Source organism: Leiobunum rupestre, chromosome 6 (genome assembly GCF_980474605.1).
Source record: "Leiobunum rupestre chromosome 6, qqLeiRupe1.1.hap1, whole genome shotgun sequence".
NCBI classification, from domain to species: domain Eukaryota; kingdom Metazoa; phylum Arthropoda; class Arachnida; order Opiliones; family Sclerosomatidae; genus Leiobunum; species Leiobunum rupestre.
Genome location: NC_143389.1, coordinates 45601235 through 45627540, shown reverse-complemented (window position 1 = coordinate 45627540; position 26306 = coordinate 45601235). Strand labels below are relative to the sequence as shown.

Below are 26306 nucleotides of genomic sequence, written 5' to 3'. Positions count from 1 at the left end.
AGGGGAGAAAGAATTTCGTTGCTCAATAAAGAGCAAAAGAGGGGAGAAAGAATTTCGCTGCTCAATAAAGAGCAAAAGAGAGAAGAGAAAAATTCGTCGCTTAATAAAGAGCAAAAGAGGGGAGAAAGAATTTCGTTGCTCAATAAAGAGCAAAAGAGTGGACAAAAATGGACTTAAAAAATGTCAAAATGTTTTTGAGTTGGTTTGTCAATTTTAATATTTAATAACGTAATAAATAGAGGGTTAACCAATGATATATTTAATTATTCTTAAGGCTACTGACTAGGCTTCCAGCGTTTTTGGGGGCCCTCGACATCCTCTCCTTTTCTGATACATGTGCCCCTGCTTTTGGCGGGTCCCTAGTCTTCGAGCTTCTTTGGGGCCCTAGATATCCCTAATTTTCCTTGTAATGATTGGGCCCCTGCTTTTGGGGGACCCTAGTCTTTGAGCTTCTTTGGGGCCCTAGATATCCCTCCTCCCCCTTGTAATGACTGGGCCCCTGCTTTTGGCGGGCCCCTAGTCTTTGAGCTTCTTTGGGGAATTAGATATCCCTCATCTCCCTTGTAATGACTGGGTCCCTGCTTTTGGTGGGCTCCTAGTCTCCGAGCTTCTTTGGGACCTTAGATATCCCTCCTCCCCCTTGTAATTACTGGGGCCCTAGTCTTCGAGCTTCTTTTGGGCCCCTAGATATCCCTCCTCTCCCTTGTAATGCCTGGACCCCTGCTCTTGATGAGCCTATAGTTTTCGAGATTCTTGGGGTCCCTAGATATCCCTCTTCCTCCTTCTTATACATGTGTCCCAGCTCTTGGGGTGGCCTTAGACTTCAGCTTACTTTTGTATCATGAAGGGGATTGGCAACAACGATGAACATCGTGACCACAGTAATTCTCCCTAATACATTCATGTTTCATCAAAAACATTATCTGAAAAAATTCAACGAAAAACCAACCAACCATAACTTGTCAAATCTCAACCACGTTCTATAGTCATCGTAGTTTCCCCCGGTTCAAAACGTCTCTAAATCCAACAGCGTCGGGTTCGGACACGATTCTAGCTGACTCGTATTTCGAAAATAGAGCTTCCACTCCAAATTCCCCGTTGGTCCTGGTAGTTTCTTTTTAAGATCTTAAAATACCCGAATACGATATTAGAGGCGCAGCATCCTATAGAGGTAGAATAGGCGTAATATAATAGCTTAGGAGCGCAGCCCGCTTGCAAAAGGAAAATATCGAAACCGATTTCTTTTTTATGGAGAAACAAAACATCCAGGGGAAAAGAGGGTTTTATACTTTGAGGAGTGAATATACCGCCTGAATACGCAAAAGAAGGGGCGAACTTTTTTTATTGTTTTAGGAGCCGGTCTCTATGGAAACAACTCTAGCGCAGTCAACGAAAGAGAGAGAGTTTAGTCAGGAAAAGTAGGAAGCCAATTTTTATACTAGACCCTCTTTTTGGGCCTCCTTTCTTTCCCCTTCTTTGCATCGATTTCGGGCCCACACTCTCTTTTCCTGGAATGGAGCAGACGATGTTTACGTCTCCAAGGAACGATGATGATCCTACTGAACTAAATGATGCTGACAAAGTCACTAAGATCACGTGATTTTTGATGGAAGCTCCCGAAATGGCCTGGCAAGAATCAGGCGGAAAAAAAGACCAGGTCGCTAGTTAGGACATGGGCGTGCGGGAAATACGGAGCTGTTTTATTCCGTTTCTTTTTTTCGGGGTATTGAGAGCGAAACTTCTATGTTGGTCATTTCTACAATTGAATAATACAAAGGCATTTTTCAACGCAAATTTCAGTGGCTTTCAGACGGCTTTTTTACAAGAGAGACGTAAATAAGTTTTTATATAGGCAATAAATATAAATAACGTAAAAATAACGTTAAAATAAATTGAATTCTAAGGATAAAGTTATACACTCGACGTAAACTTGCGATAGTAGCGTTAAATCTATTTTACGGTTAGGGTCCCGTAATTTTTTCTGTCAAGTGTGAAATTAGATTAGGAGCTGGTTTTCACTGGACCAAAATAGCCAAGATGGCGTGAGTCGACGCAAAAAATGTTCCTGTTAATACTGGTTTTCATTATGTGTTTTACACTAGCGAGCGTCCAAACGTGTGGACGTCCGAAACTTTAATGACGCGCCGTTACGCGTGTTAGTGAAAACCAGCGTTTTGGACTTACGATGTTAGTGAAACCAGCATTTTGGACTTAATGAAACCAGCATTTTGGACTTAATGAAACCAGCATTTTGAACTTAGTGAAACCAGCATTTTGAACTTAGTGAAACCAGCATTTTGGACTTATGAGACCAGCATTTTGGACTTAGTGAAACCAGCATTTCGGACTTACAAGGAGACGACCCGAGGTGTAACCGATTTTGTTCAAACTCGGGGGTTTGGTAGACCTTCATGTTACTTGAAACACCCTAAAGGGAAATGTCTCCATAAGCAACCGTTTTGGCATGGCAACCAAAAATGTTTTTGACAAAACAAATAGGAAATTTTCCATTGAATATAACATGGGAATCTGACCAATTTTAAGGGTACCCTCTGTAAAAATTTTAATCAATTTCGAACTTTTGCATTATTTTTTTATTTATATTTTCTATTTTTAGCATTTTAAAAAATTTAATTTTTTTACCCGGGGTACCCTTAAAATTGGTCAGATTCCCATGTTATATTCAACGGGAAAATTTCCTATTTGTTTTGTCAAAAACATTTTTGGTTGCCATTCCAAAACGGTTGCTTATGGAGACAAAACTACTAAATCGATTGTAAACGATGTTGCAACAAATCATTTAGAATTTCCCAGCAATTTACTTGTCATTAACTATGTTTGAGATTTCTATGTAGTTGCTTCTCCTTATGTATAACTATTTCTATGCTAGGCCACGGCCAACTTTGATCTCTCGCGCACCTCTCGCGCACCTCTCGCGCTACAGCGGCCAGCTCATTCGTTGACGTTTCTGTGTTAACCTATGAGGAAAAGATGTGTATGACGTGAGCGCCCCTAGCGGATTATTATTTTTAGAATAGCTTTTACATTGAAGCCAATATAAAAAACGAGCGTGGCGCTGAACTCCTACACGTTATAGTTTATAGGGGGAAAATCCTTGCTCGCGGAATTTCGACGAATGTGTTTGCCACTGTAGCGCGAACAGCGCGTGATCAAAGTTGGCCGTGGCTAGGCAGATATAACCAGCTAGGCTAATACCCAAGACACCACCTTAGGCCTAAGTCATCAAGCGACTTTTGATGCCTTTAATTCAGGTTGCCGGGTTACAATGCGTAGGAGGGTGGTGGAAAGCCCTGCATGCCACGCCATCGAGCCAACAGCTCCCTACACTAACTATTACCGTTACCCTCAACAAGTTTTTATGGAAGGGGAAACCGAAGAGCTCGGGGGAAAATCCCTTAAACCAGTGGGGAGAGAACTTGCAAACTCAACACGGAAGGAGTTGTTCCCCAGTGCCACAAGTTGGGATCGAGCCCAGCTCCTCTTGCTGCGAGGCGAAAGTGCTAACCACTCCGCCACCCCAGCTAGTGTGTCGGAACTTAAGTTCAGCCTTGTGGTAAAAGCTTTTTAAATAGTCATTTTTACTACAGCACCTTATAAAATTCAAAGGCAGATAGACGCGTGATAGAGAATATCGGTTATTCGTTATTATTTCAGTGTTAATTTTCTACGTTAAATTTATAAAAATACCTAGTTTTAATTTCTACAGGAGATGGTACAGTTTTTTTTTTACTTGGGGTAAATTAGGTAAGTCGTGAATATTATAGTGATATTCTTTAGGAAAGTGAAAATTTTACAAGCCAATATTAATAAAGTTAAGTTGGGTAAATATAACGTGTGATACAGTGTCGGTTGTTCTTACGTTAATATTTCGGTAATAAGTGTTTGAATTGTTTATGTTATATTTGGGTATGAATAATTCCAGTTATTCAAAGCAGTTCAGTTAAACAACAAGTAGTATTCGTCAGGATGAAATGTATCTATTTTTTACTACAGCGGGATACACGACGAGAAAATAGTAAGCGGGTTTGATGGGATTTTTAAATTGCTGTAGCATCGTTCAATCTCTTTTTTCTTCTTCGTGTATCTCGTTTTATATATTAAGAGAGTACGCAAACGCTTCACTCACTATAACTAGACGCCGAACTGTTTTCGCCATTGAATTGGGAATAGTACCGCTAGAATGACATAGGCACGTTCGGTAGTCGTGGTTTCGCGAAATATAATTTATAATAATTTTAATAAAACAGTTAAATTGAAATCTACCGGAACAATCCAAACTTAGACGACTTGACAAACTTTGTTTTTTACTTGGCAAATTTCACTTACCTCCCCCCCCCCAATCGTACTCTCTTCGGTACGCCCCTGATCTTTTAGGCCCATTTTAAAAGCTGACGTAGTAGCGATTTGGGCTCTAGAGAAAACCTAGAGCTCGGGATTTGGATAAGAAATATTCCTTTTATTTGTTTTTATCCAGAACCGAAAATTTTCTGAATAAAAACTATTTTTCGCATATTAAATCGTTTTATAACCGCGAATTGTATCCATAAATAAACAGTTAACCGAAATTTTTATGAATAATCGAAAATTTGGCGGTTAATTTATCTGTTCCGCCCCAGCTCTAAGAAAACCAGCGTTAACACTGCGACTAAAAACCATTTCTATAAAGTATTTAAAATAAACTTTTCTAAATATATTATAGACATACTTTAAAAAACGCAAATAATGCGTTTCCCTAAAATATCATGTACCAACAACGCCAAAAAAACACCAAAGTTGTGAAACTAAAATTAAATTTAAAAAAAACTTATTCAAATGAAACTATTGATATGAATATACCCGGCAGACAAATCTCTTAAAAGTTTCCAAGGCTTAAGAAAGGGTGCAATCTCAGGACTGGTCGCGATAATAATATATTATAGCCACATTTTCGAATGGACCCAAAATTTCAGGAAAAGAGGTCATAAGCTAAAGTACTTACGTTTAAACGGAATAATATTACGAAAAGGAACGGTAGGGGGCGATAAAAGAGTTTCTTGAGCAATAAAAAAAATATTCTCGGGCTTCGGTTAATTTTCTACACACTATACGAGGCAATAATTTGAGTTTTCCCATCACCCAAACTAAATTCCGCTCGCTGCGCTGGGGGAAAAAGGGAAGTTAGGCAATAAAACTTTTCCCAAAAGTCCCGACAGAGGGGGTCCTATTTTGTAAATTTCCCTGTAGGTATACATATCGGCGGTTCTCTCGTAATAGCCAAAGGAAGTCTAAACGGCCCTGAGCGACGCGACCAAGGTAGGGTATCTTCCCCGACTAAGATTGCTTATAGCCCCGTAGCAATGACTTTACAGATACGATGCTGCGGGGGGGAGGAAGTTTAGTGGATGGGGGGGGGGGAACCCGACAACGGCCAAAACATAAGTAAACGAAAACGTTTACCTGGACAAAATGAACACCCCTCGATAGTAACGCCTCTGGCGGGTAACGTTTGGAAGTATTCCTGTTCAGATAACAAACGGCCATATCCCTCGTATCGATGTCAAACCTACCGACCAGACTTCTGGCGAATACACCCACCTAACGAATAAAAAAATAAAGTCAAGTCATCCGAAAAAGGAAATATTAAACTATTTCAGATATGGCTGTCGACTTCCAGTTTACTTTTATTGAAGTTTTTTTATGCCTCCTGCCTGTAAGGTCTATTTTGAAGAGAATGATGAACTTTACAGTTTGTTAATCATAGATTAAAAACTTATTTGCCAAAGAGAAATACACCTTTATATAAATAGTATATTTTATGGTTATTATTCCAGTTTGGAAAGTTTAATTCTTAAATGGAAAAATACAGTTAGTAGCAATGATAATTTATTTTTGTTAATATGCAGGAATTTATACAATTAGAAGTTTCATTTAAACCAAGGAATACCTCTGCGTGTGGTGCCATACCAGAGTGACTGAGACGTAAAATGCTACGGCAGAGTCAACAACGGGTTAAATGTATCCCGTAAATAATGTCAACCAAATCGAGTCAATCATAAATTGGGTGTCCGAGGCCTGATTATTCGTGGCCTCGGTAGTCCAATGGTAAAGGTGTTGGGACGGTAACCCAAAGGGCGTAGGTTTGATTCATGCCCGAGGTGATATGATTTTTCTCAGTCACTCTGGTATGGCACCTCACGCAGAGGTATTCCTTGGTTTAAATGAAACTTCTAATTACAGTTAGTAGGATAATTTTTAGGTTCGCTACGGTTGCTCAACTTGTTAAAATGATATGATGAAATAGCTCGGTTAAAGACTATGGATGAATTCGTAGGTTCTTTGGTGGGAGGGCTAATACAAGAATTAAACAGGTTAAGTCAGCACCTGAAAAAGGCCAGAAAACGTGTAGAAGGCACTTGTAGGAGGTTCAGCCTGTACACACCAAGGTACGTCTGCACTCCTACAAGTTTCCTCTACACGCTTTCGGGTGCAAGCTTAACTTCACTAATGTCGAAGGTAGGCTTTCCAATTAAACTATTATAAGAAGGTGGCGTTAATTTCAACTATCTCTGAGATAATATTCGTCTATTACAATAATCCTATCTATCATAATCACTCATAAAGTTATTTGTCTTTAATGAAACCTTTTTAAAGGGATACGACGTTCATTACGTCACTTCCTATTACGTAACCAGAAACGGGTCATCAAGAAGCAAAGCTCCTCGCTCATTTTTGTCTTTGACAATCTACAGACTTAGCTAGTGCATCACGATCACTTGATTTCGTTTCCATGGTAACCTTCTCAATGGCACAAGGATTATAAGAATTGTAAATTTTTTTCTCTACTTATTGTATGTTCAGTGTGAAAATAGGACTCGTTGAATTATTTTCTATTGGGTGCTTGCTCGTGGCGTCGTAGGCATACGTCAAAGCTAGAGGCTTGCGCCGCCGCTAAACGCCGCCGCCGATAATTTTGAACGCACCGATCGCGCCGCCGCCGATTGTTCGAAAATCGGCGCACGCCACCGCCGCCCCCGCCGATACAAAGAACGGCGCGCCACCGTTTCTTTTTTTTTCTTTATACAATTTTTTTTGGTATATTAATCTTGGTTTTCACTTACGCGAAAATAACGACATTTGAACACGACGTCGAACGTCAAATTTTGGTTTTCGGATTTCGGTCGACGCAGAGTAATAGCATTTTCACTTATCGTCAATAGATTCCAGCATTGCATTCTTGTAGCCAAGGCTTATCCACATTTTAATTCCCTTTAAATTTAAATGTTGCTTGGTTTATCGATATGTTCCCCCTCCCCCTTTCCTTCTTCCCCGGTTGACCCTAGTTTTCCGTTAGTTCCTAACTCAGCCGCCAGAGCGCACATTTAACAATCGCCCGAAGAAAATATTCGGAAACGGGTCGTCCCTGTGTGAAGTACATTAATTAGTCCATGGAAGGACTAGTACGAGTTGGTATTTGCCCTTGCCCTTCTGGTCGCGTGTTCTTTAAACTGTCGCTACAAAAAATAGCTCTAAAATTTATACAAACGCCGGCGTACGCATTTACTAAAATAACTCCGGAAAATATTTTGTGAAAAGCAAATGATTAAAGTTTTGTACTTTTGTTTTTTTCGAACCCTCTTGGTGCCCCTTGTAGGCTTAGTGCATTAGGCCCAGGCCTATTCGGCCTATTGGTTAATCCGGCCCTGGCCGTACCTTTTACAGTGCTAAATGGAACTCGCGAACTCTTGAAAATATGTACCTTTAACAGTGCTAAATGCACGAACTCGGTGTACAGATTATCTGAGACTGTCTTACCGCTCGGATCTCAGAATAAACGAATAATAGATTTGCTAATCCGTCTATTGGTGAAAATAGGTTTTATTAACAAAAATGAAAGGAGAAGGCCAGTAAGTTCTCTTAAGTTCTTGGTCCATGAGTGAACAAAACCACGGACACTATAATTCATTAACAACTAGCCGTTTATACCAGTTTAGGCTTATAGCATTTTCCATTTAACTGCCCTAGAACCACTCCGAATTCGTCTCTCAGAGGGAATTGGAGCATACTCTTTATTTCAGAGCTGTAAAAGAACACTCGGAATAAAATTTCCGAACGGACCACGCTCGTCGGAACACGTAAAAAAAACTTGCTCCAAAACCGTTCTCGATTCGTTGATCTGTCAATATTGTCCGATCTATTTTTAGCAATCTAGAACGCTTAAGAGCAGTGAAATGGAACACGTGAAATTTGATCGGAGAAGTTCTAAGCAAGCGAATAGAACATGAACCGTTGCTCGCGCGATCAAATGTAACACGGTTTCTCATGTCATGAGAATTCAAGAACTGAAAAAGAAATTAATTTATAAATACGTTTATTTCTCACTGGGCTTCATAGTAATTCGGTATTAGAACATATCATAATAACCAAAATTAGGAAATTGGAATCCTTGAAGTGGACATAAATAAAAATAACCGCTTAAAAAGACCAGAAATCCTATTAAATTTTGGGAATCTTCTATTTTGGAGCCCCAAAAAAGGCCTCTAGAAGGCAAAAAGAACTTGTGTTTTGTTTATCGCTTGCTCCAAATTCTACACAGAAAAAAGAAGCAAAAAAATATATTCTTTTTACTCGACGTCTATTGAAACAAGACAGGAATAGCTGGCCTCCAAAAGTTAAAATTCATTGATCTCACCCCAATCGAGAGAGAAATGAAACATGTATCTAAGATTCGAGCGTTTTATTCCCTAGTTGCGAAGGAACGATCTGGATCCGTTGATCGTGAGAATCCGATAAATGAAAAAAAAATATTATCTTAGCTTCCCCCTTTACAAAAAAAATCGTATTAAAGAGTGCATTTGACACTTGGCCTCGTAAAAAATTGGCATTAAAACGTCGCGTGATCCCCAAAAATTAGGAAATTGGAATTCCTTAAGTTGACATAAATAAAAGTAGGCGCAAAGAAAACCTATTAAATTCGAGGCCCCAGAAAAAGACCCAAAAACTAATGTGTTTTTGTTTCTCGTTAGCTCCAAATTCTACACCGAAAAAAACTACTGAAAAAAATATATATTCTCTTTACTTGACATCAATTGAAATAACTTGCCTCCAAAAGTTAAAACGGAGTTATATATATTTTTACTCTTTCTTTAGCTGTAGGAATTTCGCGCGGGGGAGGAACTTTCCCTTATACCATTAATTGAAAAAATAAGGGAAATATCTAACGAGAGAGTGGGAGAAAACAGCATTTACAGAAATAATTTGGAGGCGGAGTGCGGGGAAGCGTTTCTAGGGGCTATTTTCCCCGAGAAAAGTTTCTCCTCTCGGGAGGACAAAAAGCGCGCCCTTCTTTACTTTTAATTAAAAGATGAAGCATTTATAACGCGCTTACCCTAAAAACCCCATTGGCTAAAAAGACGAACGAATAGCGACGCTCAACTCCGTATTCGTGGGTGAAAAAATGGGAGAGGAACACGAGAAAAATAACAGCCCGGAGAAATATACGTAAACAATAGGGAGGGGAAGGAGAATCCGAGGATAAAATTATTGTTCACGGCAAACAGAGGGACTGAAAAAGATAATTACATTTTGTTTCTAGCCAAAAGGAGAAAGAGAGATGCCCAGTTATAGACGAGATGACTGTTTGCTCACGGATAACGCGACGGTAAAGTCTGCTTATTTTAAGCCGTAGGTTCGAATATAAACAGCGAGGCAAGAAACGCTAAGCTATTCTTTTTTTTATTGTTTACCGTCATCGTCGCTAGATGGCGATACCATCCGGGGAGACCGTTTTTGATTAAATTACTCCTTTTTCCCCTCTGACGTATCCCCGAAATATTCCCCCACCCCTCGGATGGTGGAGAAGGAAGGATGCGGGTAAGGCCGGAAAAACAGCTCCGAGGGAGTTGGCCGCGAAACGTACGTTTTTCCAAAGAAGCTCCGGAGAGGAAAGAGCCAGAGAGAGAGAGGTAATAAGTTAAAGGAGCACGAAAATGATAGAAAACGACGTAGTACCCCGAGAGCTTCACTCTGGATCCTGCAAAGGGGGGGGGGGGGTCCTTTATAGCCATTGATTCGTACGGAGCCCGGGTAAGCGAGCCTCTAAACGATGACTCAGGAGCCCCAGTATAAACGTCAGGCAAAGTAATAGCGAGGGAGTAGTACCACGGGCTGACTCAGGACATTTTCACGTAAGGGAAAACAGAGTTAGTGTCCACGGGGCTCAAAAACCTAGCCAAGCCCTACGGCTTGTTGCGTGTATGGGATATACAGGGTGGAAGCCTCAGCCGTGGTCCAGCCTCGGTACTTCTCCTAGTACACCAGAGTGCTGCGGGTCGAACACTTCTACAGGCGCTGGTATTCCAAAAATAGACCAATGGCATAATTAGAAACGCATCTTTATCCAATCGCCCGAAAAAGCATTTGGAAGAAGCGCTTCTAATTCTTCCATTGGTCTATTTTTGGCCTACCAGCGCCTGTAGAAGTGTTCCACCCGTAGCACTCTGGTGTACTAGGATAAGCTTTGAGGCTGGACCACGGCTGAGTCTTCCACCCTGTATAAAAACAGTGAGGTTATACGCCATGGTATATTATCTGAGGGACAATGCCACAACCTTTGAATCTTACTCGAAATAAATGAACGTTATTTTATCATTCATAAAAAAAGTATGACGAAACATGAACCGTATTAAGCAATAGTGTAACGTTACATAACTATAAAATCATCTTCACTTGAAGTATCAAGTTTTGATAAGTTTGAATTTACAATTATAGGAACTTTAATAAATTCAAAAGTAAATAACTAGGAGAAAGTGTTGAATGAGAAAGTGTTCACAAATTACGAAACCGAAAAAATTGACACCCCCTCCCCTTGGAACCCATTAAATAACATTACAAATACTCAAACCCCTTCAACTACAATAACACCAAAAACATTCAATTACTTCCAAAATTGAGGTAATTAATTTATTCGTTTACGCCTAGAAAACTAATGATAATGTTACAAATCAGAAAAATAATAAGATAATTTATTTTAAAACATGATAAAATGTAGTTAGGTTTTTGGAGGCATTGATAAGGTAAAACAAAATTATTAGTGTTTATCAAACTATACTATGCAATGTTTTAAGTAGTGATTTAATTTTATTAGTGTTTATCAAATTATACTATACAATGTTTTAAATAGTGATTTAAATTTATTAGTGTTTATCAAATTATTCTATACAATGTTTTAAATAGTGATTTAAATTTATTAGTGTTTATCAAATTATACTATACAATGTTTTAAATAGTGATTTAAATTTATTAGTGTTTATCAAATTATACTATACAATGTTTTAAATAGCGATTTAAATTTATTAGTGTTTATCAAATTATACTATACAATGTTTTAAATAGTGATTTAAATTTATTAGTGTTTATCAAATTATACTATATAATGTTTTAAGTAGTTATTTAAATTTATTAGTGTTTATCAAATTATACTATACAATTGTTTAAATAGTGATTTAAATTTATTAGTGTTTATCAAATTATACTATACAATTGTTTAAATAGTGATTTAAATTTATTAGTTTATTAGCTTACCGTTAACCTCAACAAGTTTTTTTGGAAGGGGAAACTGAATAGCTCGTGGGAAAACCCCTTTAACCAATGGGGAGAGAACTTGCAAACTCAACGCAGAAGGAGTTGTTCCGAGTTGTCACCCAGTGCCACAAGCTGGGATCGAACCCGGCTCCTCTTGCTGAGAAGCGAAAGTGCTAACCACTCCGCCACCCCACTTACAACACTATTGTTTTAACGACGACGCAATCAGAGACATTTAGAAGGGACAATTAAAGTGTCGTTTCGTCATAAAGGGGAATACAGAGACTCGCTGAGTTCTCCTTTGATGGCGGAGCTGGCAGGGAGAAGGTAGCTTAGATAAAGTAACGCGCGGGACACAATATTGCCAGACCATACAGAAATGCGCCGGGAGAATTTCCCGTCTAAGGGTTCGGGGTGCGGGTTCAAAAAGAATCCCAAACAGATGAGATAAGGCGAGCCGCTTGCCAGTACACGATAGGATTCAGGGATGGTGGTAGCTCGCTCTTCCAACATCCCCGGGCGACGAAAGCAAACCCATCCATAGAAAGGAGAACAGCGAGCGTGGAAGAAAGCCCACTATCTCTACAGAAGAAGAAGAAGAAACTTTTCCACGGATTAAAAACACCAAAAATAAATATTACCAGAAGTTGATAATATGACTCTTACGAGAGAAGTAAACATTTCTCTATAGAACTAAGGGAATATAGCCTCACCGCATTCTTTATGGAAGGCCCCCAACAATTTGATCAAGAATTAACTAACTAGCGCCAGAAAGCGGCCAATATTGGAAGTGTGGGTGTTACACGCCAAATACCCGCGGCTCTGTTCGCTTTAAAACACGTTCCTTCGTAGGTTCCCTCTGATTTTCCAAAATAGGTCTCGGGAAAAAAAATAGCACGGTGAAATAACTTTGTAAAAATACTATAGACTAAAATATACTTTATAAGTAAGTAAATACCCCTAGGAAAATAACTTTTATATTTTACAGCTTAGGCGTGAAAATCGTGTCTTTTGTCTGATAAATGTACACGCTTAATGTTTTGTAGCCTAGATTGATATTTTTACAAGAGATATATCATATAGTTCTGTTATTTCGTACAAAAATTATAACATGCTTTTTTCGCGTGGGTAAATATTAAGTGAAAATGACAAAGGAAATTTACAGGGAAAATAAACTTGTAAATATCTTGGTAACCTTACTCATTGAAATATAGTTCCGTTAATTTTTGTAAATCGCAAGCGTACCAAAAATTTTCCTAGTGTTGTAAGTTGGAAAATTTTCTGGAAAATGACCGAGACCTTTTTTCCGGAAAATTTTCCGTATTTTTCCGAAAAAAAAAGTTTTCCTTCCATGATTAGCCTAATATTGTTTGCAAATTTAAATAAAGCGGAATTTTCGCCTAATTTTTTCGAATCTAAAAGTAAAACTAAACCTCTAGACTATCTTTAAACTGATTAACAATGTAACACCATTAATGATTTGCAGTACGTTTACTGTTATTATACATTTTATATCGATAAAAAGTTTAAAAAAATTAGAAACCCTTAAAAAGTAATTTATATTTCAATTTTTATTTTTTCGTTTTGCGGAAAATTTTCCGCAATTCGGAATATTATCCGGAAATTTTAGCTTATTTTATTTTTCCGGAAAATTAACAACACTAAAGTTTCCAAACGCTTACGTGGGTTAATTTTTTAATAATAATCAGCTAGGCTAATACCCAAGGCACCACTTTAGGCCCAAATCATCTAGCGAATTTTTAATGCCTTAATCATGTTGCCGGGTTACAATGCGTAGGAGGGTAATGGCAAGCCTGAAACGCAAGGCGAGTCAACAGCGCCGTACACCAACTATTTCCGTTAACATCTACAAGTGGAAATGGGAAACCGAAAAACCCGAGGGAAAACCCCTTTAATCAGTTGGGAGAGAACTGGCAAACTCTACGCGGAAGGAGTGGTTCCGAGCTTTCACCCAGTGCCAGAAGCTGGGATCGAACCCTTCTCCTCTTGCTGCGAGGTGAAAGTGATAACCACTCCGCTACCTGATCTTCATTTCGGAATAAAAATATTCGACTTCATTATCATTTTGGAGCTATACAACTTTTCAGATGATACAGAAATCGATATTTTAATCCTAGACATTATGCAACGTATTGAATACCAAAGAACCTTAATCCCAAGGTAAAGCAGCATTACCACACTCTAAAATCCACAAATAGTGCCATCTTGGGTTTGCAACCAAAATATTGTTTTTATTGAATGACCTAAGTTTATTTCGCCCAGTTAAATCTTATTGGGTATACATTTTTTAATGTATATTAATTAATTTCGATAAAAATGTTTTTAAAGCTTTAAACTAAAGTTTTAATTTATTTAAAAATCCTTTGGTTTGTTTTATCCGTAGAAAATGTAGTTACTAGCTCTAAAAATTATTTTGAAAAAGTTGAAATGTAATTATAAACACTTTAAAATTAATATAATTCGTTTTAAAAGCTTTTTTTCTAAACATGTTTACCACGTTTATCCGAAGTTTGAGCCTAGCTGGTTGCTTTTATAACAAATATATCCTAGTTTTAGGATTGTTGCCGAATCCAATTTTACAATGTAAAGTTCTTAGAAACCTAAGTACGTTCTTTGTTAAAGAGACAAAACCCAGGTTTAAACCTGCTTTAAGTCAGATTAATTCTCTATTTTATACTTATCTTTGTTTGAAATTAATAAAATTCGTGTCGTAGGCGTTTTTTTAAAACAATTAATAGTAATTTTACAAATTTAATTACTGTTTAGTTTTTCATTCATAAATAAAGGCATTACGTCTAAATATCATGTCAAGCACTGTCAAAATCCGACTGGGAAATATTATCAAGAACGGATTGAAGCAACTGAGAACAAACAAACATATTAATGGGGTGTAATGGTGTGATTTACTAAACATTTGGTGGTGCCATTTGCTGACTGAAATGTTCTAATTTCAAATATTAAATAGATTCCATATTAAAATGATAATATAAATAATGATTATTGATAAATATATGTTACATATTAAGATTTACATACCATACTAAATATTAACATAATTATATTATAATTTTTAATTATGGATTTTATAAAGGTACATATTATTTAAAGATTATAAATTTATATTAATTTATAATATAATTGTCTTCGTAAATTTTGTAGTATTATTGCACGATAAGAGTGTATCGTGGAAACGAAGGAAAACGCGTTTGTTTGTGCTCGCATGCTTAGATCTGTTCTTGATATAAATTATTTATGAAACATCGAAGCTATATTAACACTGATCATGTAGTCCATTTCGCTACAGCCAAAATTCGAATTCCTATCATTTCTAATGGAATTACTACTGTTTATCTAGCATATTTGAGCTTCGAAATGGTTTCTATTTAGTCTATAGACGAAGTAACTAGTATTCGCAAATCAATTATGTATGTATATGGCAGTTGAGTATACGGAAGTGAGGGCCAAAGTTAAAAATTCAATCCGCGAAACTAACTCTCTGGAGAGGTAACCATGGGAACCGGGATTCCAAAGAGTGTGGAGCCGCGACTGTATAGAGTCTTATAAAATAAACGAGCCCGAAACCTTAAGCGTATCGCGCCATCTGTATCTAAAAATACGCTCAAAAATTAATATTTCCTCCCGCGAAACGGCTAAAGCGGAAAACCCAAAAATGAGAATATTTGAAAAAAAGGGGAGTAGTAGCCGGGGATTTGGGCCCATTCGACGGAAAAAGACGGGGGATGATCATAGACGCGCCACACCAGCGGAGCGGAGCGAGACGCCGAAGCGTTATTATCTCAAGACCTAATCGCCCTAATTAATCGACAAATTAATTTAGGAATGGCCCCCGGAGTTTTCTAGCGAGCAACGCCGAGAAATGGGATATTAGGAGAAAGGAGGGTGAGGTAGGTGGCGCCAAGTGGCGGTCGGCTCCCGCGGATGGAGGCAGGGCTGCCAAGAGATAAGAGGAGAGAGGGGAAGAAGCGTGTTGAATTACGTCGTCCGCTAGCTCGACCATTTCTAACGGTAAACAAGCTCGAGTCACGGACAAACAACGAAGAGCTAACGCTGATTACCTGGCACAGAGACACATAAAAGGGAAAATGAAAGGCTGGTCGGTGGGGGGGTAGTTAAGTTGCGGACAAGCGAAAGGTGCTATAAGGGCAGCGTTTACTCGAGACGACCCCGGTCGAGGGTTCCATATTTACTGTCAAAGCCCATAGCGAAACTATTACCCAACATTAGAGACGAGTAAACTTTAGAAAAGACACGGTCCGAGTTTTAGTTGGCGAAAGGCTAAAAAAATTGTGTCCGTCATTTCATCTTCAGTCTAATTATTTGAATTTTAAGGGGGAAGAATACAGTAAAAGCCTCTTTTTCGCTGAACGTTTCTGTTTTAACAATTACATCTTTGAATTATAAATTTTCTTATTAGGCTGAACCTTCCTCTAGTGCTTAAAATAATTTGATAACTCTAATATTAATAATTAAAGAGATATAAGGTCCTAACTAAAGGGTAGTGTGGGCGGGGGTCTGAATTAAAACGTAATAATTTTATTACTTTTAAATTTAAAATTGTAAAAATTATTTTAGTCAAGAGGCTGTTCTATATGGACATATTAATTTTATAACTTAAAATACAAAATTAAAAGAGTTCAGCTTGAAATAGCGCGAAAGTAGACAATGGCCACTGTAGTGTTCCCCCTTAATAGTAGACCATTCTTACGACTCGGACTTGGTTCGAACGAATGAAATAAGAGATCTATTGCGGAGTATATTTCACGCGTCACGCCATTTCCGAGGACTAAAGTTAATTAACTTTTCAATGTGGCGAAACGTGAACGAAAACTCGTTACGGATTAGGCTGAGTCAACTGTCAACTAAAATATCGAAGCAAAAAGGGTTAGAATATGGGGTTTGGGAGAAATTAGATGGAATAGAGAGAGAGATAACGAGACATCTTAATTAGGGCCCTCCGTTCGGAGATGTTTGTCAAACTAAACAAGTCTGAAATTCTACGAATGACGCACCCCTCGTAACAGAGACAATTTAATTAATTTCCAACAATTGCAAACGATATCCGGATGTTGGACATTTCCAGCAGGCGGCGCGTTAAAGATGGAACTTGTGACGCCTCCGAACCTTCGATTGGAAAAAAGAACAAATACAAAAATAAATGAAAAAAAGCGTAAGGATGTTATACAGGGTGTTTCAAAAGGTTATGCAAATATTTTAAGGAGTTGTAGGGGGTGAGTTGAGAAGTATACATGTTTTTTTTTTTTTTCGTTTTCCTACGATGATTTAAAAGAGCGCCAGAGAGCTTCAAATTGTGGTCTACTAGCCTCTGGAAGTAGGCTGCAACAAGCACGGGGATGCGCCGGTTCGGGTACCTTTCCTGGTAGAGACGTTGAGCAGCCAAAGCATTGCCATCCGTTAGTCCATACACGAAATGGAAGTGGACTCCATTGTTGCAGTTTGAAAGTGATGAGAAATCGCGATCCATCACGACTTTAAATACTGTTTAAGTCTATTTTTTTACGCTGGTTACCTCGATTGGTTTACAAAGTCCTTTTTTACCTATCACACGAACCCAAACCTTAATGTTCGCATTTCCCCACTGCTTGGTTTTTGCGCTTGTTGCAGCTTACTTCCAGTAGGCCTTACTTTGAAGCTATCTGGCGCTCTTTTAACTCATCGTAGGAAAATACTTCTCAACTCACCCCCTACAACTCCTTAAAGGGGAACGGTCAAACTTATCCAAATATCGCCTTATTTACACACAAAAAGATCATTAACACTTCCATTATGCTTAAACGTAACTTATTTTATTATAAAAAAATTGTTTTGGACCCGAAAAGGTGAAACGAGAAAAAACGCCAAGAATCTGGATTTGAATTTTCGCCGCCATTTTAAGCGCTCGCATCAGCGCCCCAACCCCGGAGTGAGCGGTTTGATAAATAGAATTAAGAGCCGGCTCGCAGCTGTCAGCTGGGTTTGTCTGTTTAAAGTGTCGTCTGCTGTTCGCATTTCTCTCCATAGGCCCGCTAAATTTAGATTATGGCAGAAGGCCGAGATTCAAATATAAGCTTTATAAACGAAGAATCGACTTCGTCTAATGAATCGAGCGAAGGGAGTGAAGATGAGTTTGCTGTTCCTGAGTTTGATGTTCCTAGAGGTGGTGGTGTTTTACCTTATCGTTTTGAACCTCTTGAAAGTTCAAGTGATTCTGATAATGAAGAGCTTGAACCAGCTTTAGACCAACAAATTACTCAAGGAAGACAAGGAAACACTGACTGGTATTTATAGTCATATAAACAACCATTATAGGAAATGTTTTATAACATTGTTTCATTTTAGGTGTAGGTGTAAAAATTGTGTTGTGATGACAACTGAATTAGAGAGTCGTTGTTGTTGGGGATCCGAAGAGATCTCCAACTATATAAGCAATAGAACGTGTGTCACAGATAATGATTGGTTCACTGACGGATGTTTAAATTTCAATGCTCTTGAGATTGCGTATTTGTTTTATGCTAGAAGACATAGAAAAATACAGAACAACCAGGAACAAGGCGATATCCACAAGTACCCTTAAAAATTGTCTATTTATGGTTTTAGTTTTTAATACTCACCAAATTATAGAAAATATCGCTACGTGGCCTACAGGCAATTTGTTATGAAAATTTATCACAGACTTGGACAAGATGTAAGAAAAGTTTTACCAAGTTGTGTTGTACACAAAATAAAAGAACATTTTCCATCGGAAAAATATACAGGCTTCCGTTACCCTCGTTTTTAATTATAACTTTGTACATTTTAAAATAGTTTTATATTAAAACCGTGCCAAATATTCTTGATATTTCTTGCAAAAAATTAATTCCTTTTGGCAAATCTTGACTGAAATTTTGCTACAGCTTCTTCATTATTAGGTCTAACGTATGTAGATGAAAGGGTCGGAGGGGCTAAAAAACTAGATTTTGCTTTCGCAGTTTGGTAGCTAGGAACGGTGAATAATTCCACAAATAATTCTTCCAACATAATTCCTACATATCCTGCAGAGAATAATGAAAGGTTGGAATTAATATTTCATTTATATAATTTGTTTAGACAATCTTCAAAAGTGCATTTACCATAAGTACTTTCAACTTTAATTTTTTTTAAAGTATGCTCGCCGTATTTTGCCTTGGGAAATTCAATTTTATATCGTAACTTTCCATCTTGGGTTTTTGCTTGGGGTTTGTTGTTGTTCTCATTGAAGTGTAATGCAGCCAGTATTAATCTATTTTAAAATTCAGTTTAATTAAATTCAATTTCCAAGTCGAATATTGAATAAATTTACCTTGCATTCATGCCACGTGAAGAATAACATGTTAGCTTAGGAGCAAAGTGTGTAATTACACTATGAAATACTTCGACAGATGAAGTTTGTTCATACGGTGAAATCTGTCGGATATCTTTGATCAGGCTTCGTGCCTTTTTTGAAAGTTCCTGGTATGCTGGGCTGTCTGTAACGAAGTCAAATTAAAACATGTATGCTGCAATATTTAAAAAAAGGATGGATTAACACACCCCTAATAATAGTACCTTCTGCTAGCCATTTCTTTTGTTTTCCAGTTTCGGAATTTGAACTGTGTTCACATGTAGTGAAAGGTTCATCGTGGCCTTCATGTATGTTTATTATGTGACGAAGCATAGATAACCACTTAGAAACCATCAGCTCCTGATTTCCTTCACTTGAAGAAACCAGCCAGTAAATGTGGTTGCTAATGCTAGGTGCCCAATCTCCCAGAATGTTATATTTTTTTACTTTCGACAAGGTTCGAAGTTTAGACGAAAAACCTAGTAAGTAAAAAAATTGACTTTTATTCGTCCTTTTCTTTCCAGAATTGTAGGAAATAACAAACCTTTAGCTATATGCCAGCAGTCAAAAAAGTGTTGGACTTCAGGGTAGTTCTTTTTAAGAAATGACCTTATTTGCACATGTCGATCAGTAACAATCGCTTCTATTTCAAGATTATTTGCATCAAAGAACTTCATGGATCGAATAAGACCTTCTTTTTCCATATGGCTACTACCACCAACTTCATTAGACTATTCCCAGAGAATATAATAATGAATAATAATTTTACTAAGTACTATTAATACTAACTACTCTCTACTAAGTATTAATAATACTTCCTAAAATTGTTATTACTACGGAGCGTTAGTTCACGGAATGCTATTATTTAGGTAGGATAATAAAAATCACACTGAGGCTAGAAACTGGGTTCGATGCGATTCAAGCGTTGGCTAGGCTATATTACTCAAATCGCTTTGAGCCCAGTTTCTAACCCTCCATGTGAACGTAGCTTTAGAGAGGTAAGAAATTTATTGATAAGTAACTAAATGGCTAACCTGTACCAATGAGAAGTGTATAATTTTGTTTTTTCTAGTTTCTAAGTTTGAATAACAACCAAATTTTGCCGAGAACCTGCAAGAACATTTCAGTGATTTTAGCTATAAACACAACATTTTACGTAACATTTTGGTTATAAGATTATCTTAACCTACCCGGGAGAATCTGCCCTGCCATCTGAAGCCAAGAAAAGCGGTACACCTTCTTCTTTGTAAGAATCAATCATAGTTTTTTGTTCAACATTCCAAACCTTTCCAAAGAAATTAGGTATTAAAAATTTTTAAATATTAAAATTAATAAATAAAATAATTACCCTTTCAATAACCGGGAATAAATAATTAGTTTGAATTCTATTAAATGTCCTATAGGAACAGGTGTTTATGCCAATAGAATTCAGAAGCCTTAGCACTTTTTTGGCACTGGCTCCAGTAAATGTTATTGCAGCAGAAAGTAAAATATGAATATAAATTCTATTGTTGCTCGCCCTTTCTTCATTAGACCAGTTAAAAACACGTCCACATTGAGGTTTCTTACAAGTAGAAGTAACCCGAATTAAACCTCCCTTTACTCTCACAACCAGAGAGCACAGTGAAAGGCAAAGGAAACAATGTTTCAATAACAAAAGTAGGCAAGATTCATTGACAATAAATTTCCTCTCACTAGCAGGGTTACAACTAGTTTTTATGAAAAAAAAATTAATTTGGTAAAATATATTAAAATAAAAAACACCGATATAACTTACATAGAATTATGAACACTTTCATTGCTAATGCTACTCTCAGCTACGGATGGAATGTAGCTAGAATCATCTAAGTCAATATTATCCCTTTGAGAATCCATGTCAATCTCACTTAGGCAAGGGGTTGATGTTGAAACAGGCCCACTTATATTTGTCTGCGTTCCAAAAGTATGTGTAGTTGGTGGAGATGGTTCGGGTTCTGTTTGACATTCTATTAAAAAAGTTAAAAATTATATAGTTCCTCCACAAAAATTAGATAAAAAATTATTAAATTTTTTCTTATACTTACCAACGCTGTTTTTTCTGATTCTGAACCCAGAAATATTTGTTTGTGTTTTTACATTACATATGGATGTTTTGATGTTTACCTGGACAAATTTACTCTTTGAGGAAACAGGTTCTTCAATCTACGTTTAAATAATTTTATTAAAGTAATTTTAGTATTTTTTAGCAAGTTATAAACTTACTTCTAAACGAGTTCTTTTTACGGTTTTGTTAGAGTTTTCCGGATCTATTAGAAGTGTTTCAGTTTTGACCTTTCGGTGAGGTGGTACCGTGGGAAAACTTTCACTAACACAAAGTGACTTAGTCTCAACATCCATGTTTTCATTCTCTGTCAACAAACATCCCTCAATCTATTTATGGAAATTTTTTTTCAGTAATTTTTACTATTATTTAGCAAGTTCAAAACAACTGCTTTTTACGGTTAAATTAGAGTTTTCTGAACCTATTACAGGTATGGCACGTCTCGATAAAACTATTCGTTTATAACATTTATTTTTATATTCATCACTAAAATGTTTTGAACATATAGCAGCACGTTTATTTGGTTGCCAATTTGCAGGTTTATTAATTGCTAAAATCCATTTTTTTCTACACTCTTCATCTTTTGGGAAATAATGCAAACTATAGGTGTCATCTTTTTCTTTGTCATTGCTGAGGCACCCTTCAACAGCACAACGTAGGGTATATGGCATTTCAAAAAGGATTAAGACCTCTAAAAGAATTGTCAGTTATTTTAGGATTATAATTCGAAATTGACATGAAATTAGAAACAATATAACATACTTTATAATATTCTTCGAAGTTTCAACTAGTCATGAGAGTTTGGAAATAAATTATTAAAGTAAACGTTAACGTTTCCTTGCCTTTGCCCTTTAGTTCCGTTTCACCAAGGTTTCACTTTATTAAAAAATGTAGTTGCAGCGGCCCTGACCAGATGGCGGCGCGCTGGCGGGGTTGTATGACAGGCCTCTCACCAGGTGCCGCAGCGGACGCGCGCTTTTCAAAATCCCGAAATTTCTTTATTTTATTATAAATTAACTGCTTAATATTTTTTGATGCGGTTTTCGCCATAAAATTCAGTTTTTCACGAACTATAGGCCTATCTGACTGGTTAAAGCTTGACCGTTCCCCTTTAAAATTTTTACATAACCTTTTGAAGCACCCTGTATTTTAGAAAAAACGCCAACTAATATTTGATGACAAAGAGATTCGTTTATTTAGACCGCGTTACGAAGAGCCTAAAATAATCCACGAGTAGATGACAACTCGTATACGGACCGACGTTGTCCGCGCGGACATAAAGGAAAAGAGAAAAGGGACGTAATCCGCAGTTGCAAACGGGCCCCGAGTTAATATATGACAGTCAACGACTGGGATAGAGTGACGGGCGGGATAGGCTTAGGCGAGCGGGCAAGTCAACGTTACGGGGAACCTCTAATTAGACCTAAATTGGAAGCCAGCACCCTCCGAGGACGCCTCGCGTATATATAGATCAAGATGATGGCCTTTAACGACGATTTTAAACGCCAAAAGCAGCAACGCGGAAACGGAGGATCGACGGAGGGCGAGCTTGAAACTCAAATGGAGCTCGCGCACCTTTGAAGTAGGCTTTCGCGCGTAGACGAAAAATGTTTCCAAACGAGTGATGGCGAAAGCTGCGAGAGGGGTTTCACTCCGTTTTATGCCCCGAGCACGCGGATACGTGTATGCGGCGACGCTGGATATTGTAAAGGGCGACAATTCCGAGAGCCGCGAGACAAATTAGCCAAGGCCCGGGGGCTCTTTCCCCTCTGTTTATAACGGCCAACGTTGCCAAAACGGTTTAAATTAACGAATTTTCAGCCTATAATTATTCCGGCGTTGCGAGAACGTCTCCTCGTTTCGGAACCTATACCACGCCTCCCAAACAAACGAAGAGTGGAGTCCAACGTTCTCGTACTCTCTCCCGCCTTTCCCAACGCTGCCGATTACATTAAACCCGTACTATGGCGTCTGGGAACGTAATAATCCGGGGACAAGCCCTTTCTAGCGTACCGCCTAACCCCCGGCTAGGTCAAAGCTGGATCTTGGCCTATCCAGTTTTGTTGATAATTTTGGAAGCCACGTCCTCCTCCTTCCTATCTACTCATTTTAATACGGGGACTTTTACAAATTTGGGAGGGCAGCTCACCGTTGGGCGGAGGGAGCGTTTTCCCCTCCGTGTCTCGCGTCGAGACGCGACCAACCAGGCGGTTCTGCCAGAATTTCCTTTAAAAGCGGCAGCGGTGGTTTTGTAAGTAGGGAAGTGTTAGACTTAATAAGCGTTAACGACTTTTCACTTTGACTAACAAGCTCCGCTTTTATTGATTGCCCGTATTAAATAAACGTCGGAAACCGGAATGTAAAGAGGAAAAATTATAACGAGACTGACAGAGATTGAAAAAATGCGAATAACTTCGCGCCTGGTAGTGCGCTTCTCCCGGGACATTGGTACGCGGCGGGTGGAACACTTCTACAGGCGTTTTGACCTATTTTTGACCTACTGAAGAATTCGAAAGAAAGTAACGAAAAATATTTTCCGAACTTTATTCGAGTATATTACGCGACGGAATAAGCAATTTGGCCCAATTGCGCGTAGCAAACGTCACTGCAGCGTGGAATTTCGGACTGCGATTGAATGATTATAAATGGAACGAAAAACACGAGCGGTCTTTTTCTCCGGACAAGGAATGTAGGACGTACAATCGTCCATCAAAATTGGGTACGTCGCGTGAAAATGAATAAAATTCGAGCCCTTTTATTTATTTTTTCTTCTTATAGGCGTCTCACTCGCGCCATCTAGCTTTTCTGGCGTTTATAAATCAAAGCAGACGCCACGCGTTTCGCGGAATAATCGCGTTTCTGACGTCGACGAGATTTATGACGTATCTTTTCTCGCAATTTTTCTCGTGACAAGAAAAACACGGTGTTTTTTAAAAGACGCGCAGTTAAGTCGTAAAAAACATAAACGTCTAAAAGAAAAGGCGAAAGACGCGTTCGAAAATGGGCGCAATTTTCTTGTCAAAACCTTTGAACAAATTCCGCGCCCCTATCTCCACTTACGCAATTTATACCATCAACGTTTTCGCGCCACCTAACGACGCCCCGTGTTTTTTTTTATTCGTTTCAATTACGCAAACTGCAACTGAGAGAAGAAATGACGCTTATAGTTTAACACCCGATACGGCCTGACTTTACGTTTAAAAAAATCCCAAAAAAATAGCGCTTTTTCCCATTTAGAACGCTCTTAATTGCTATTTTTTGCGTTTAACGAATAGACCTACGTAATGTCCATAGCTAATTTGAGATAGGCCTATCTTTATAATCATCCCAACGTATTTCGTCAGCGCGCTAGTCACGCCATCTAACGGCGTACTGTAGACAAGAAAAGGGCGAAAGTGAGCTGGCGAATTTGAAATCGACGATGCGCGAATATTCCGTATCATTGCCTTGTTAAGGGAGGAAGAAAAAATGGAAGAAAAAAGGGTTATTATTTTTTTATCCGCGGCGAAGAGCTACGTTTACACGTAACAAATTGCCCGCTCCCGGAATCGGACGTAAAATGAGTCGAATTAGCCATGGAATATTTACGCTTGACTTGGAAATGTAAATTAATGTTACGCGTAATTCCATAAACAATATTTTTCGATGGATTGACACGCCAACTTCGTTTCCTGAGAGGCAAGATAGATGGAGTTAGACGTCGAGAGAAAAGCAATATAGGAAAAGGTAGATTGATTCCTCTCTGTCTCTCTCTCTCTTTTTGTTCCGGCGGCCGAGGAAAGAAAAGGTTTTTTTTAGCGCCGCGATAAAAGATAGAGACAGAAAGAGTAAGGTATAAAGTAGGGGCGGAAAACGGGGTCTTTGTTGGTCCCGTCATTCCGTAATAAAGGCACCCTGAGAATGGAGTTCAAAAAGAGAGAGAACTCATCTATATACTGTATTGAGCTCGCACCATGCCCCCGACACGGCCACCCAGCCCTTCAATCTGGATGAGGGCGTTAAAAGTTAAGGGCTTTAACGCGTCTATAACGTCTAACTCTATCAATCTTGCTGGGCTCCATTTAAGGTGTATCGATAAATAAATTGTTTAGAGCCAAAAACGCGTTTCGACAGATATGTTTGCCTATCAAAATGAATATCTTCTTTATAAGCATCGGGTATCTCCATCAAAATATAGGTTCTGAATTAAAAACGGTGGTATTATTTAAAGGAGAACTGTCACCAAAACCAAAATTTACGAGGTTTTTTTACAGAAAGATAGAAAATATAATAATAATTATGTCCCTGAAATTTTATAGTTATTGGAAAAGTATTTAAAAAGTTACGCTACTTTTTCCGCAACCTACATCAAACGGCTTCAGAAATTTCAGAAATCGCGGTTGAACCTACGTGCAGCGCCAAAAGAATGAAGCGGCAAAAATTTGAGAAAGGGCGGCGTGTAAGGCGTATTAAAAACGCGATTAACTACAATCTACCAATATAACTAGGTTAAAAAGCCAAGGAGAATGTCGTAGCGGACGACAGTTCCGACCGAGAAACGATAAAACCGGGGAAAAAATATTTCGTTCGCGAGATGGCGCTGCGGGTAGATTCAACCAAGCGGTTCTGAGATTCTCGAGTCCGGGGGGGGGGGGGATAAAACACGAAATTTGGTTGTTTATAATAAATCAAATATTTTTAAATATTCAATTAAATTTTAATAATTGAAATCATAATTTAATCATTTCAATTAAATTTTAATAATTGAAATCATGATTTAATCATTTCAATTAAATTTTAATCATTGAAATCATAATTTAATCATTTCAATTAAATTTTAATAATTGAAATCATAATTTAATCATTTCAATTAAATCTTAATAATTGAAATCATAATTTTATCATTTGAATTAAATTTTAATCATTGAAATCATAATTTAATCATTTCAATTAAATTTTAATCATTGAAATCATAATTTAATCATTTCAATCCTAATTTAATCATTTCAATCCTAATTTAATTTCATTTCAATCCTAATTTCATTTCATTTCAATCCTAATTTCATTTCATTTCAATCCTAATTTCATTTCATTTCAATCCTAATTTCATTTCATTTCAATCCTAATTTCATTTCATTTCAATCCTAATTTCATTTCATTTCAATCCTAATTTCATTTAATTTCAATCCTAATTTCATTTCATTTCAATCCTAATTTCATTTCATTTCAATCCTAATTTCATTTCATTTCAATCCTAATTTCATTTCATTTCAATCCTAATTTCATTTC

The 26306-nt window shown here is 37.7% G+C and overlaps 3 protein-coding genes across 5 annotated transcripts in view; 2 read left to right on the top strand and 1 right to left on the bottom strand.

Annotated features, from left to right (window-relative positions):
- LOC149941141 (cytosolic carboxypeptidase 6-like) overlaps nucleotides 1-26306 on the top strand; it is a 384878-nt gene that overhangs the window by 312666 nt on the left and 45906 nt on the right. The gene's annotated exons all lie outside the window — the stretch shown is intronic.
- LOC149941153 (uncharacterized) lies at nucleotides 17631-18264 on the top strand. 2 transcript variants are annotated; one of them, XM_090179956.1, is made up of 3 exons: nucleotides 17631-17897; nucleotides 17959-18183; nucleotides 18217-18264. In XM_090179956.1, exons 1-3 carry the CDS (start codon nucleotides 17659-17661, stop codon nucleotides 18221-18223), a joined length of 471 nt encoding a protein of 156 aa, XP_090036082.1. In that variant the 5' UTR covers nucleotides 17631-17658; the 3' UTR covers nucleotides 18224-18264. The 2 variants fall into 2 exon arrangements, with proteins under 2 accessions (XP_090036082.1, XP_090036081.1); XM_090179955.1 differs by having other exon boundaries at nucleotides 17959-18226.
- On the bottom strand, nucleotides 18386-22147 carry LOC149941152 (uncharacterized). 2 transcript variants are annotated; one of them, XM_090178020.1, is made up of 13 exons: nucleotides 21801-22147; nucleotides 21437-21729; nucleotides 21200-21367; nucleotides 21022-21139; nucleotides 20736-20943; nucleotides 20307-20667; nucleotides 20149-20243; nucleotides 19993-20068; nucleotides 19503-19689; nucleotides 19183-19437; nucleotides 18938-19103; nucleotides 18729-18877; nucleotides 18386-18650 (listed from the first exon to the last, which is right to left on the bottom strand). In XM_090178020.1, exons 2-13 carry the CDS (start codon nucleotides 21707-21709, stop codon nucleotides 18472-18474), a joined length of 2235 nt encoding a protein of 744 aa, XP_090034146.1. In that variant the 5' UTR covers nucleotides 21710-21729; nucleotides 21801-22147; the 3' UTR covers nucleotides 18386-18471. The 2 variants fall into 2 exon arrangements, with proteins under 2 accessions (XP_090034146.1, XP_090034145.1); XM_090178019.1 differs by having other exon boundaries at nucleotides 21437-22147.